Source organism: Diabrotica virgifera, chromosome 1, assembly GCF_917563875.1.
Source record: "Diabrotica virgifera virgifera chromosome 1, PGI_DIABVI_V3a".
Classification (NCBI taxonomy): Eukaryota; Metazoa; Arthropoda; class Insecta; order Coleoptera; family Chrysomelidae; genus Diabrotica; species Diabrotica virgifera.
The window spans coordinates 22,858,878-22,874,486 of NC_065443.1; the positions used below are offsets into that span (position 1 = coordinate 22,858,878).

The following is a 15,609-nucleotide window of genomic DNA, read 5'->3' on the forward strand; positions in this document are numbered from 1 at the left end:
CAATTCTATTTAAGTTTGATGAAGCTTTTCTGATATTATTGATTATGTTTCTTCAATTTTAAATGTGGTATTTAATACGAAAAACCCATACATTCATGTCCAAACAAATGAGACTGACCTTTTTCTGGTGAACTGAGAATGTCTTCACCCAAGACCCGTTTCCTGCTATCCTTGGCTGCAATCAAAACCTCGTCCTGGCTTCCAGTAATGTTCTCCTCTGAAACTAGCTCGTATAGCTCTCGTTTCCTGCTTCTGTCGTGATGCTGTGTTCTACCTTTTTCGAAACTGCAATCAGCTACCGGGAACTCTTGGCTCAAGGAGGTTCTTTTACTCTCAACCTGGCCTACCTCTCGTTCCACGATAGATACTCCACACTCACGGAACTACACCGGCTTTCTCACTCTCCGTACACTACCGTCTACTACTGGACTTCACTTCTCGACAGCTCAAAACATTCTGATCTCTATTTGTCATTCATTCCCCTACTTTCTAAATATCCCTTCCAGATTCACAAATCAAACTTCCACCACCAACTCTCATTCGCAGTATTCCTCAAAACCAATTTTTAATCTTTCTAAATATGCTTAATGGATTTCAAAAGAAAAATAGTTAATTCCCATTCTAAAATTACTTTCTACTATTTACAAAATTTAATGATCTATTATCTACTTCCACTAAGTCTTATTTAGCATCGGCTAATGATCGTACCTTCCGCGAACAACGATAATGACCTATTATCTATTTCACTTGAGTCTTATTTAGCATAGGCTAATGATCGAACCTTCCGCGAACAACGAAAATGGTACGCGCCATTCACTTTGTTCATTCTAAGCGCATTGTCCCGAGTTTCGTTTAATCACTTCTTAAAATTAAATATAACAATTTGTTGTATGCAGGTTGTTCTAAATTTATATGCCCGTGGTTGAGAAAATTGAAAATATTTTATATTAAATTGAATTCTGTTTATAATTATCAAAATTTAATTTTCATATCAAATAGAAATATAACAAATCCCCGCCTTGTATTCGATAAAATTTATCTGCATTTTTAAATAAATTTTCTCGAGGCAAAACCAAATCCCTGTATATTTCCTTACTTTAATCTACGTCTTATACCCCTTCTTCTTGTATTACTCTAATTAGTCCCACCTGTAGAGTAATTGTTTCCTTATTTTCAGTGTCCTCATCCTGTGTTAGAGTGTCGGCTATTATGTTGTCTTTCCCTTTTTCCCATATCAATCTTCTGTCTTTTTCCTCAGATTTTTCACATACTTTTACCGTGTATTCTGCATCCTCGTTTTCATATGCCTCCTCTTCAAATGCCACTGTTTCGATCATATCTTTTTCGCTTTCATTTGTTAGCTTTATTTCTTCTTCTCCTGAGCTCATCTCTTCTTTTGAGGAATCCCAGTTCTCTTTTGCTTTTGATACTCTCAATTTTTCTTCTTCTGGGCTCAACTCTTCTTTTGAGGAGCCACAGGTTTCATTTTCTTTTGTCTTTTTCTGACTTTTTCTCCCTTTTCTTCTTTGTCCTTGCTTCGTTGCCAAATTCATTTCCACTGTTTGTTCTTTACCTGATTCGTCCGTATTTTGTTTCTCCTGTTCCTTGTCCTGTTCTTCTTCTTTTTCTTCTGTTAGATTCATCGTATTATTTTTAAAATCTATCACTACATGTTTTTCTGCCAATTCGTCAACTCCTACTATCATGTCATGTGACATGTTTGGCATTATTACACATTGTAGTGCATACATCTTCTTACCCAGTCGTACTATTACTCGTATGCCTTCATTTATAGTTGCCAATGTCCGTTTGTTTGCGCCCACTAAATTTACCCTAGGTATTTTGTAAATTAAATTTGTTAAGTTAACTTCTTCTATTAGTTTTCTGTTGACCAATGTTATTTCAGATCCAGTGTCTATCATAATTTTAATTGGTTTCTCGTTGATAAATCCATCCACAAATTTTAAATTAACTCCATTTTTCTTTTCGTTGTTTCCTGCCAATTTAATAAACTCCTTGGGGTTACAAAAGATTCCTGTTTGATTTTTGGTTTTTAGTGAGCGCCGTCGTGAAAAAACGCCGGTTGCTCATCGTTGTTTATATTTTCGTCATAATGTCTCTCTCCGTCATATTCATCTGTCTGGGTATTATTTACTTCTCTTCTATTTTCTCTTGGTCTGTCGGATCTGTTTCGGTTTTCTCGATATCCCTGTTCATTTTGTCTACCATTATTTCTGTTTTCTTGATTTGAGCGTGTGGTGTTTCTATTCTGGTATTCTCGATTTCTGTCCTCATTCCATTGCCTATTTCTTTGTTCATAATTTCCTCTTCCGTTGTCTCTATTTTCGTTTTCCCTTCTGGGATTGAAATCTCGTCTTGTATAGTCCCTCCTATTTTGATTTCTATCTCTGTAATCTTGTGTTTCTCGGGGCCTGTAATCTTCTCGCGACCTTCTTGATTTTCTTTCTCTTATACGTGATTCTCTTATTTGTACGAATTGGCATAAACTATCTATGTCTTTGTAATTTTGCAATGTGATATGGTCTTCCAGCGTTTCCTCGAAATGTCTTGCAATCAGTTCGACTAATTGTTCCGATGAGTAATTATATTGTAAATGTTTTGCGTTATAGTAAATTTGTAATGCATATGTCCTTTCTGATATACCCATCCTATCATTGTATTTCCCATTTTGCAATTCCTTGTTAATTTCCAATTGTTGGACTTTTCCCCAGAAATAATTCAAAAATTTTTGTTCAAATTGTTGCCAACTGTCAAATTCTTCTTCTTTGCAATCGAACCATAGGCTTGCTTCATATTTTAGATGGTTTCTGATAGTTTCTTTTGCTGTTTCGAAATTTCCGATGTGCTGTATTTTCTTTTTCAGGCTATTTATGAATGGCACTGGGTGTAATCTTCTTACATCCCCGCCAAACCTTATCTTCACGTCATCTGTGCTATGTATAACCATTTCTCTTCTTTCTCCGACATTCTGTTGCGTCCTGTTTTCGGTGACTTGTTTTTCTATTTCTGTGATTCTTTTTTCCACTTCTTCTCTGTCTACTTGAATAGCATTTTCTAACTTATTTTCCAAATTTTCTAGTTCCTTTTTCTGGCCATTCGTTAACTCCTCCATTTTGTTTTGAATTATCATTTCTTGTTCTTTCATGTGGTCCTTCATTCTAATTTCTTGTTCTTGCATGTGATCTTTAATTTTCATTTCTTGCTGTTCTATCTCGTTTTTCATTGTTGTCAAACATCCTTTTATTTCCTTTTCATACTTTTCTATGCGTTCCTCTATTTTCTTATTGTTCTCTTCTATTGCTTGTTTTGTTTCCTTTTGATTGTCATCCATTTTTTGCTGTGTTTCATCCATTTTTTGATCCACTTTATCCATTTTCTTTGATGTTTCTTCCTGATTTTTATCCATTGTCCTTTTTGCTTCATCCATTTTTTGTGACTGGAGTTGCATCAGTTGTAATAGTTTATCTTTTCCTGATAATTCTTGCTGTTCTGATGCCATGATTGTCGTATCTAAAATATTTTCTTGGTCTGAATGTTCTTTTTGTTTTTTGTTGTCTTTGCTTTGGCTTCTTGTCACAGACATTTGTTTTCAAGAAGTACTATCCCCGCCAAATATGAAATTTTACTAGTATGTTACCAAGACGACTTTTTCTCACCCAAATATTATAAATTGTCAATAAATATATCAAATGTAAATATCGTAAAAATAAAATATTAAATCAGTTATGTAAAATTTGTACCTAAAGAGATCTAAAATTATATGTAATCAAATGTAAGTATCTCACTTTTTACCACAGGCATACAAATTTTCAAATACCGGCTTTACTCTTGCTATCCTTCAAATTTGCCACTAGAAATACTTTACAATGCTTTCCACGTTGGACGACAGTTGATGTGATCTTGATTATTGATATGAGATAATATTTTTATATGTCATTTAATTTAATCAATGCATTAATAATAATCTAATTAATTTACCAGATCACATATCAATATGTTTTCAATCTCAGGGCTTTTTATAAAATTAATTACTTACTTACGTGGCTTCTAAGTATTTCTCAATGGTTCCTAATCGGGATAGGAAAGAAAAGAGTAAAATAATAACACATATGGGTTACAATTGTAATCAAAATATTGTTTATTTTATTTAAATGGCAATCACTGCTTAATATTTGCTATATCTTATTATTCTTAAACATAACATTTACACATGGGAATCTTATTTCCTTTTGGTTTCCAATTGAAAGTTTTTATTAACATTTAACTATTATGATTTATTAGCAACAATTCTATTTAAGTTTGATGAAGCTTTTCTGATATTATTGATTATGTTTCTTCAATTTTAAATGTGGTATTTAATACGAAACACCCATACATTCATGTCCAAACAAATGAGACTGACCTTTTTCTGGTGAACTGAGAATGTCTTCACCCAAGACCCGTTTCCTGCTATCCTTGGCTGCAATCAAAACCTCGTCCTGGCTTCCAGTAATGTTCTCCTCTGAAACTAGCTCGTATAGCTCTCGTTTCCTGCTTCGGTCGTGATGCTGTGTTCTACCTTTTTCGAAACTGCAATCAGCTACCGGGAACTCTTGGCTCAAGGAGGTTCTTTTACTCTCAACCTGGCCTACCTCTCGTTCCACGATAGATACTCCACACTCACGGAACTACACCGGCTTTCTCACTCTCCGTACACTACCGTCTACTACTGGACTTCACTTCTCGACAGCTCAAAACATTCTGATCTCTATTTGTCATTCATTCCCCTACTTTCTAAATATCCCTTCCAGATTCACAAATCAAACTTCCACCACCAACTCTCATTCGCAGTATTCCTCAAAACCAATTTTTAATCTTTCTAAATATGCTTAATGGATTTCAAAAGAAAAATAGTTAATTCCCATTCTAAAATTACTTTCTACTAATTACAAAATTTAATGATCTATTATCTACTTCCACTAAGTCTTATTTAGCATCGGCTAATGATCGTACCTTCCGCGAACAACGATAATGACCTATTATCGATTTCACTTGAGTCTTATTTAGCATAGGCTAATGATCGAACCTTCCGCGAACAACGACAATGGTACGCGCCATTCACTTTGTTCATTCTAAGCGCATTGTCCCGAGTTTCGTTTAATCACTTCTTAAAATTAAATATAACAATTTGTTGTATACAGGTTGTTCTAAATTTATATGCCCGTGGTTGAGAAAATTGAAAATATTTTATATTAAATTGAATTCTGTTTATAATTATCAAAATTAAATTTTCATATCAAATAGAAATATAACAATATGTTTTTTAGAAATACGTTGAAAACGTAAAACAAGACGCCAGCATAGGCACCAACATCCTCCGAGTCTCCGCTTCAGACGAAGACGCCGACAACAACGGCGCCATAGTCTACACTCTGAACGCCGGTTCCAACGCTGCCGACCTGGAGTATTTCGAAATTCAGCCGGAATCAGGTTGGATAGTGCTCAAGAAACCCTTGGACGTAAGTACTAGGCAAATCATCGCGAAACGCGTTAGGACAGCTAAAATGTATGCATGGATGAGTGAGTGGGTTGGATCATTGACGTTTCAGGTTATTCTGAGGATGGATCTCCATGGAAATTAGCGGATTAGGTACGAGTGGAAATAAAAGTGGAACGTGTTCTTGAGTAGGAAGATTGTTTTGAAGGTTAGGAAAGCAGAAAGTCTACATACTATTACACTACGTTTATTACCAAGAAAAGCTCAATGTCACACTAATCGGTCACACTGGACAGTATGACCTCGGGGTTATCTTGGAAATGACTGTAGTATAGATACAAAATTTGTTTTATTATTGATTGTTGTCTTGACTTCTTTCAAAATAATAGGCAAAAATATACAATGGCACAATAATAAATTTTTTGGGATAGTAATCGGGTAATAATTTCGGGGTAGTAAATTTACTTATATTTATACTAACTTACAACAATCTTATTGTTTATTATATTACTTATCGATGTATTCTGCAGAAACAGGTTTTATTAAATTTAATTTTTACTGTCACGACAGAGACAGATAAAGAGAGTTTAATGGAGACACTAAACTGTCTCCATCTGTCTCTATCCTCTGCAACTCTGAAACAAAGGTAAGGTACTAGTACACTTTAGAAGATCAAAAATAATCATTTTTTTCAAGAATTTTTTTCTCAGAACCTTTATTAAAAATGAACATAAAACTTTTTACATATTAATATCTAACTCTTAGCGAGTACCAAAAAATATATGTTGTTTTATTTAGGCACGTACACAATTATTGTAGAGGGCGCAAAAGTCGAGGCCCCGAAAAATGATGGCGGACAGTTAATCTCAGGATTGGCACATCTGAAACAAAAAAATCGTACTGCATTTGAAAAAGGAAGGTTTCTTACGTGACAATTTATCACAGTTTGACCAAAAATAAAAAATAAATATTTTTTAACCATGAAAAACGGAATAAAAACGGGCGATTGTTTCACAAAATTTTTCAAATTTCGGTAAAATCTATTTTTTGCGGAAGTTTTCACTGACGGTGGTAAATTGTCACGTAAGCAACCTTACCTTTTCAAATGCCGTTCGACTTTTTTGTTTCAGAGATCCCAATTCTGAGATTGACTGTCCGCCGTCGGAACTACTCTTTTTCGAGACCCCGACTTTGCCGCCCTCTACAATATTAGTGTACGTGCATAAATGAAAAAAGATATATTTTTTGTATTCTCTTCTTCTTCTTAACGTGCCCTATCAAGTCCCCTTGACGTTGGCGATTAACATGGCGAAACTGTCTCTGTCTCGAGCTATTCTAAATAGGTGTTTTGCTTTCTTTATTCCTGTCCACTCCCGGATATTCTTCAACCAAGAGGTCTGCTTTCTACCAATTCCTCTGTGTCCTTCGATTTTACCCATCATAATAAGTTGAAGAATATTATACCGGTCTCCCCTTACTACGTGTCCAAAATAGGCCATCTTTCTATATTTGATGTTATCAAGCAGCTCGCGGGTAGCATTTGCTCTCTTAAGGACTGCCACATTTGTCAGCATAGCCGTCCATGGTATTTTTAGAATACGTCTGTGCAGCCACATTTCCAAGGCCTCCAAACGGTTAATGGTGGATATTTTTAATGTCCATGCTTCGACACCATACAAGAGGACTGACCAAATGTAGCATTTAATCATGCGCTTTCGAAGTTGAAGTTGCAAGGTATCATTACAGAAGAATGACCTCATTTTTAAAAATGTCGTGCGGGCTATCTCGATTCTACATTTTATCTCTTTATCTGGATCTAGTTGTTCAGTAATATGGCAACCAAGATATTTAAAACTGGGTACTCTTTGAATCATATGACCATCAACATATAACCGTGAATCTTGATGGGCCAAACGGCTAAATACCATGTACTTTGTTTTTGAACAGTTTATATTTAGGCCAAACTCTCTTCCCACTCTGTCAATGGCATTTAAAAGGTGTTGTAATCCATGCATATCATCACTTAAAATAACTGTATCGTCTGCATATCTGATTGTATTTATCAGAATTCCATTAACCTTCACACCCCATTCCAAATTATGCAGCGCTTCCTTAAATATTCTATCTGAATACAAATTGAACAACAGTGGGGACAGTATACAACCCTGTCTGACGCCTCTTTGTATTTTGCATATTTCTGTTGATTTTCCATTTATGCAAGCTGTCGCTGTTTGACGCCAGTATAATTTTTCTATGATTCGTACATCTTGACTATCAACTCCTTTATCCTTTAGTATTTTAATTAATTTGTGATGTTGTACTCGATCAAAGGCCTTCTCATAGTCAATAAATACAGCAAAGACGTCTTTCCTTTGATCTCGGCATTTCTGCAATAACACATTTAGTGCAAAAAGTGCGTCCCGGGTTCCCAGTCCATTTCTGAAGCCAAATTGTGTTTCATCCTGGTCTTCTTCACATTTATCTCTGATTCTACTGTGGATGATACGTAGAAAGATTTTCAAGGTGTGGCTTATCATTCTATAGTCGCTACAGTTTGTATTCTCTAAGAGTTAGGTATTGATATGTAAAAAGTTTTATGTTCATTTTTAATAAAGGTTCTGAGAAAAAAAAAAAATGAAAAAATGCTTATTTTTGGTCTTCTAAAGTGTACTAGTACCTTATAGAGCTCCGACTTCTTTTGTAATGTAGTACACATAGTTTGTTGGTGATCTTTCCCGGGCTGTTGCTCCTTGCACTATCACCTTCAATGTCAGCTTCTCCAGACCATCACTACGCACTTCATGATCAAAATAAGCTGTGATTTTTTCGGTCACAATGTTTTGAAGCCTACTTGTACTTGTACAAGAATAGACTCGTTGGTTCTTCTTGCGGTCGTAGGTATTCGCAATATTCTTCGCCAGAAATACATTTTAAACGCGTCTATAGTGTGTTTATAAACTTCATTCAAACACCAGCAGGTAATAAGTTCTCGAAAAATATTTTTCCAACTACATACCTATATACAAAAAGTAGGTTTTTTACAAAAAATTCAAGTCGTCTTTAAAAATATCTGGAACCGAAGTCAAAAGTATGTCTATCTGCACAAAAGAACTAATTCGATAAATATGGGGTACATAATAAGTGCGTTCGCGGGAGCCTGTCGGCGACTAGTCGGCGACAAATTAGCAGCAAAACGCATGCGCACTTTAAAATGATATAAATAATATCTTTAATAGATAAATATAGAAGGTATATTTGCCCAGTATAATTTAATTATTAGTTATTAATATTAGTTAAAAGTAAATATACCTTGTATATTTATCTATTAACGGTATTATTTATATTAAGTGAGGTTAGAAATTGTCGGCGACAATTTGTCAACTGTAACCGCGAACGCACCTTAATTATAAAAGATCTCCCGTTTTTCTTTATTTTTGTAAAATACATTTTCGAAAAAGTCTATTTTCTATATTCCATTTTAGATGATATTTATTTTCCATGGATTTAGATTTCTATTTGTCTTATTGTTCTTTTTTTTAGCATGGTCTCTCTTAATATCCAGGCATCCTTCGTTGGCGATTTGCAATATTGCAGTGATGTATTGTTTTCGGAATGTATAGCCTCGGTCTGCAATGATTTCTCCTTGGTGCTTTGTCCGAGATTACTCCAAACATTATCAAAGGTGATAATGGATGGCTGTCGAATATATGCGCTATAAATTTATTACCTTGCGTTTTCCCAAGTTCTGTCGGTTGGTTTCAATCGATATTAAAATCTTCAAATGCGTCTGGGGAGGAGTTTTTTTATTTTCTAGCGCTCAGAACGATATCTCGTCAAAACGTAAGGCTCTTTACAGGTAAAGTTAAACGCGTGTTTTTTTTATTTCTATAGCCTCTTTGAACATCTGTTGATTGTAGTGTCTTGTTCTAGTAACAATCTCTGAAAAAAATTTGGGTGTGTATCGTGTGATGTTGTGTTCTGCAACGGTTGATCTTCTTCCGTGTTAAGTAAGATATAATTTCCATTTGTATTCATTCAAACGAGTGTTTGCACTACGCATTTTGTTTCAGTTGCATTATTTTTGTGGTGTATACCGTATATCTCCAGATCTGTTTTATACCTATTCACTTAAAGATTTCTTTATAAGAAATCCAAAGAATATATACAAATTTGCATTTTGCCAAAGACTTCAACCATAATAAAAAGTTTTATCCCTAGAGTGGTCTCGAGACTTTCTATGAAGCTAATTAGTGCTAGAAGCTATGTTCGTTATTTCAAATCCATTCCGAATCCAGTTTAGACATCAGTACACTTTCAATTCTGTTGTCGAAACCCCCAAAATATCAGAGGGTTTTAACGATTGGCCCTTAGACGTGGACTTCAATTACCTGGATTTATAGTTGGCAGCATTTTCTTCTCTTTACACTATTTGGAATGTTTTTTCCTCCACTGGCTGGTAAGTCGTATGTCTAAGAAAACATGAGACAGCTGAATAACAGCAGAGATGATTACAGATAAAGTTTAAACTACTTTGGAGCAGTTAAAAGCTTAATGTACAGGTACCTCTTTGATGGCGCTATTCCAACCTTTTGGCAAAATTCGACAGTAGGTACTTTTACTACACAAGAAAGGAGACAAATACAAGTTCTAAAACTACAGACCGACAAGCCTGTTACCATATACGTACAAACTGCTTAACAAAGTAATTACCAACATATCAAATACACTGCAGTGCAAAAAAATCGATCCACTAAAAATTTGGTCATTTTTGATGTTTCGACTTTCCTAAACCTGTTGTCCGATTTAAGCGATTTTTTACCACGTTATAGCCTTATTCATTGACTATATCGCTGTAATAATATTGTTGCTAGACAGTCAAACTGTCATTGTATACCGGGTGTACGAATCAAACTGTGTTTTTTTCTCAAAGTTCGCATCACCATGTGGATTATTCTAGCATTTATAAAATACTGACATTAAAACCAAACTATAGCCTCAGGTTTTCTTAACATTTTGTCTTTCGATTTATTCGCTTATGTTGGATAATAAAAAAGTTGTACTTTAACAACTGGCCATGTTCGTCATCAGTACAGGGTGTTTCTAAATAAGTGCAACAAACTTTAAGGGGTAATTTTACATGAGAAAATAATGACAATTTGCTTTATAATCGTATGTCTGCAAACGCTTTGTTTCCGAGATACGGGATGTTCAATTTTTTTTACAAACTGACGATTTATTTATTGCTTTAAAACCAGTGGACAGATTGTAAATAAATGGGATGTTAAAAAAAAAACCAGTGGAGACATGCAAATCAAATTTGGTGGGTTTTAAGACGTAGTTATTGCACACTGTTTGACATACAATTAAGAATTTAATATTCACCATTGGCGCGAACGGGTATTATGACCGATAATATTACCCGTACGCACGCCAATAGTGAATGTACAATTTTTAATTGTATGTTAAAAAATGTGCAATAACTACGTCTTAAAACCCACCAAATTTCATTTGCATATCTTAACTGGTTTTAAAGCAATAAATAAATCGTCAGTTTGTAAAAAAAAAATGAACATCCCATATCTCGGCAACGAAGCGATTGCGGACAAGCAAATTATCTTTATTTTCTCATGTAAAATTATCTCTTAATGTTTGTCGCACTTATTTAGAAAACACCCTGTACTGATGAAAAACATGGCCAGTTGTTAAAGTACCTAACTTTTTTATTATCTAACATAAGCGAATGAATCGAAAGACAAAATGTTAAGAAAACCTGAGGCTATAGTTGGGTTTTAATTTCAGTATTTTATAAATGATAGAATAATTCACAGGGTGATGCGAACTTTGAGAAAAAAGCACAGTTTGATTCGTACACCCGGTATACAATGAACAAAATATTATTACTGCGTTATTGTCAACGAATAAGGCTATAACGTGGTAAAAAATCGCTTAAATCGGACAACAGGTTTAGGAAATTCGAAACATCAAAAATTACCAAATTTTTAGTGGATTGATTTTTTTGCACTGCAGTGTAGTTTCGGAAGCTACCCACCTGATTTTTAAGTCATCTAACATTTGTTGATGACGTTCTCTAATTAAATAAGTTCCTCCTATTTTTCTTCATCTTCTTGACATGCATTTAGTTTGAATGTATTTTCAAGATATGTAGCAAATAGCTCGGCTTTTTGTGCACTACTTCTGTCCATTTTCTAGTTTAATAGGCGGAGAGTGAATAATTGGTCCGTAGATATTGTGAAAAGAATTATTAAAACTAGAGAAAATAGTATAGATACTTCTGATCTAGTACATATGGAGAAAATGCTCATATATTTTTCTGCGTATACACTAATGGTAAATTATTTCTCCCTATAAACTAGCAGGTTATTTTAACCTGAATGTTTTTGAGACAGTAATATTGTTACCCGTTATTATGATGTGCATTAAAATACCTTAAATATTTTTAATTTAAAGTTGTTTTTTGGCAAATATTTTTAAATTTATTTCCCAAAAGAAACTATCAAAATGTTTCACAATTTTTTACAAATCAACAATTAGTCCTATTGAAATCAAAACTTAATTTATTATGTTTTTAAGAAGTCAAGACAACGATGTTGACGGAGATACCTTATAAGAGTTTATTTATATGAAGAACTTTCTGTTTTCCTAACACCTTGAAAGCCATCTTTCTGTTTTTCGAGCCACTTCCGTTAGCTGCTTCTTTCTTCATCATTTTTCAGCGCACCTTACTTTAAGTTGCTCTAGTCGATCTATTTATCGATCGACTGCACTATACTGTAACTTTTATTCAATGAGTTTGTTTATACGGCACACCTTGCATAAAACATATGTACCAGTACTTTATTGTACTTTGTGTTGAAACTTATTTTTTTAATAGTACCCTTTACACCAGCACCACTCAAGGCATCTTGTTTGCGATCTGATTCACAGAGCTATTTGATAAACTTAAAAAAAGGCAGTGAAAAAAATATAATAAGATTAATCTCGTATGAATCTTTGCTTTACTAATATTCAGTTTTGCTCTTATGGTTGGCCGTAGATCAGCAGCACAGACACTGGACTCCTAAGCTAAAGCGCACGAGTTCGAATCTCGCAACCAACAACGACATTTTCATTTATAAAAATGATACAAGCTGTTCATCGTTATTCGGAGGGCAATTAAAGCCGTCGGTTCCCATGGCAACTGTTCATCAACACTTACTACTTGAAACAGGGCTAAAGGTGCAATTGTCGCTGGAACAATTCGAAATATTCTGATTATTATCAATGTTCATCTTAAACCTATACAATTAAATAGTAAAGAGACGAACGTTGTGTTAAAGGAGACAGTCTTTGACTGACAGTGGAGTTGAGAAACTACCAGATAAATATTATGGGACTTTCATAATAGCAACCCAAAATAGAAAAATATAAGAGCAGTAAGAACCATAAAAGAATATTGACAAAACTTTTGATAACATCATCTACTACCAAATGTGGTTCTGAGGTACTGCAAAAAACAATCCCTTTAAAACCTACCAATCGACATTAACAATGTAATATGAAATATAAATAAAAGACATTAACAACTAGAAATAAAGGCCCAAATATACAGTGATGAGCGCACTAATAACCGGCAAAATAGCTCAAAAGATGGAAAACATAATACATTGCGAAACAAAAAGATGAAACTAGTGGAGGTGGAAATTATCGTTATAAACGTCTAAAATAACATTAAATTACATAGTTTTCCACCTTTAGACATATCAGAGGAGTATGACAACTGTCACTGTGACAGTACAATTATATAAAATACTCCTATCATAGACGTCTAAAGGTGGGAGACTATGTAATGTAATGTTAATTAACACGTTTATAACGATAATTCCCACCTCCACTAGTTTCATCTCTTTTTGTTTCGCAATGTATTATGTTTTCCATCTTTTTAGTTATTTTGCTGGTTATTAGCTTGCTCATCACTGTATATTAGTCAATAAAAAGGCACTATACATTATGCAATTACTAACTCAAAAACGCTAGTGTCCAAAAGCAGACTTATATATAGCATTCATGGACTACCAAAAGGCTGTAGACAACTTAAAATATTTACTGCTCATAGAACGACTTCCAAAAATAGAAATTGATTCCAAGCACCTACGAATAATAGTAAAGTGCAGCCCAATAAATAGAACACCTAGTTGTTAACAGTTCAGTAGATATTAAAAACTTAATACAATTATGCTCTTTATTTAATGTCCAGTCTAGTGCAAGAATATATCTACCTAGGCCAAATTCCTAGATAGAATCACTTTAAAGTCTCATTTTGAGACAAAATGGATCATTATTGTGATCAAAGGGTTAAGTAACCAATGTACAAAGCTTTCTGAATCAGAATTTTTGAAAGATTAAAGCGTTTTATTTAGATCGTAAGACAATGATATATATTTTCCTAAATTTTAAAAAATAAATATTTTTATTTAAAATTTTATACTAATCTATCGTTTTAAGAACATTTGGTAAAGATATTTCGTCATAGAAAACTGTTTTTTTTTATTATTGTGTACAAAATGCGGTGAAAATGATGTTTTGAAGACGAAGCTACAGATTAACACTAATGGACAAAGCAAAAAATAAATAAATTAGGGAATTGTGGAAAGGAGAAATAAAAACCAGTGGAAAAAGAGACCTTCCAGAAGATGATATAAATTATATGACAAAAAAAAATTGAGACTGGGATGTAAAAGTCAAACAGAATAATTAAGTAAAGTAAAACCACGGATAAGTAAGTGGAAAATAAATGCAGAGAAGATATTTTAGATACTGTCGCTATCGATATTGGTAGATTACGGGCATGGTAAATTAGAGAAAAGAGAATAAATCAATGAAATCCTCAACTCAATAGATACAATTTGCACTAGAAATTTAATGAGAACAACATCAACGAAAAGTTGTCATAACTTAGGGCCACACTAACCGAACCAAAGACTGAGTGACGGAGGAAATTCCAAATTTACAATCAAAAATGTTTTGTAGGAAAAACTTTATCATAAATCTTCCAAGTGGCGTCCTCTATAAAAAAATGTAAAATAATAAGTAACATAATATTTCTTGTCCAAAGTTATGCCTTTGTTGCAGATTTTAATACTAATTTATAAATTAATATAGTGCACATATTATCAGAAAACGAAAAAAATAGCTCTAATGCAGTGTATATTTTTCCACAGTATCCACAGTGTATATTTCATGAAGTAATATTTTACTGAGACATACTGTGAGGCATGATTGAGGCATATTACATTCATATTTGGTCCACATAACCTCATTCTAGTTCAACTAAGTCCCAATATAAAAAGCCTAGGAAACAAATAACTCAAAACTAATAAAAACACAAAACTCTTTTAGTTTTTACAAAATATGGTCTATCTGACATGTTTCCCTGACAGCTTCGTCGGGACACAAATTTTGAACCAGAACCAGAAAAGAATTTGTACGTTTTAAAATATCTCCTCCGATGAAGCGTATTTACAGCGAAACATGTCATTGATGATATTCTACATAATGAAAGGTAAAAAACAGTGTTGTACATATTTTTATGTTTTACATGAACATCGAACATGAATTCCTATCAAGTAATCATTGATTTTGTAAATCTGTAGTTTAAAAATAATAGTAGAATTTATGATCAGCTTATCACAATCGACTAATTCTCTCCACCAATGACCCGTAATACTAATAAACACAATATTTTTTAAATTCCTTTATAAGGAATTATTAATTCTTTAATAGTAATAATTATTTTATTCCTCTATTAAAAGGGCCCTTTCAATACATCACAAAACGTTTTCGGAATGACAATTTCATCTTCAGTGCTGCTTAAAAGATATGCTCTAAAGGTTGTACTTACACCACGATTTAAATAAAACGCTTGGCTTATTTTATTTCAAAATATTTATCTACAATTAGCATAATTAATACCAGAAATAAGTTCTTGAGTTGTGTTGGTGTTGTGCACATACTCAGTTACCCTTTTACAACGTTTTGGAGTAGCAAGGAGCGCTGATTTTGTTTTTGAAGCCAGGTGCTACTTCATCGACTCGAACTTTTTGGCCGCATCCCAG

At 33.7% G+C, this 15,609-nt stretch overlaps 1 protein-coding gene across 1 annotated transcript in view; it reads left to right on the forward strand.

Moving 5' to 3' along the window:
• LOC114324473 (neural-cadherin-like) overlaps window positions 1–15,609 on the forward strand; it is a 156,099-nt gene that overhangs the window by 84,618 nt on the left and 55,872 nt on the right. The window contains exon 7 of the mRNA XM_050653677.1: window positions 5,328–5,519. Coding sequence (XP_050509634.1) covers window positions 5,328–5,519 — 192 coding nt within the window. The remainder of the gene's footprint in view (window positions 1–5,327; window positions 5,520–15,609) is intronic.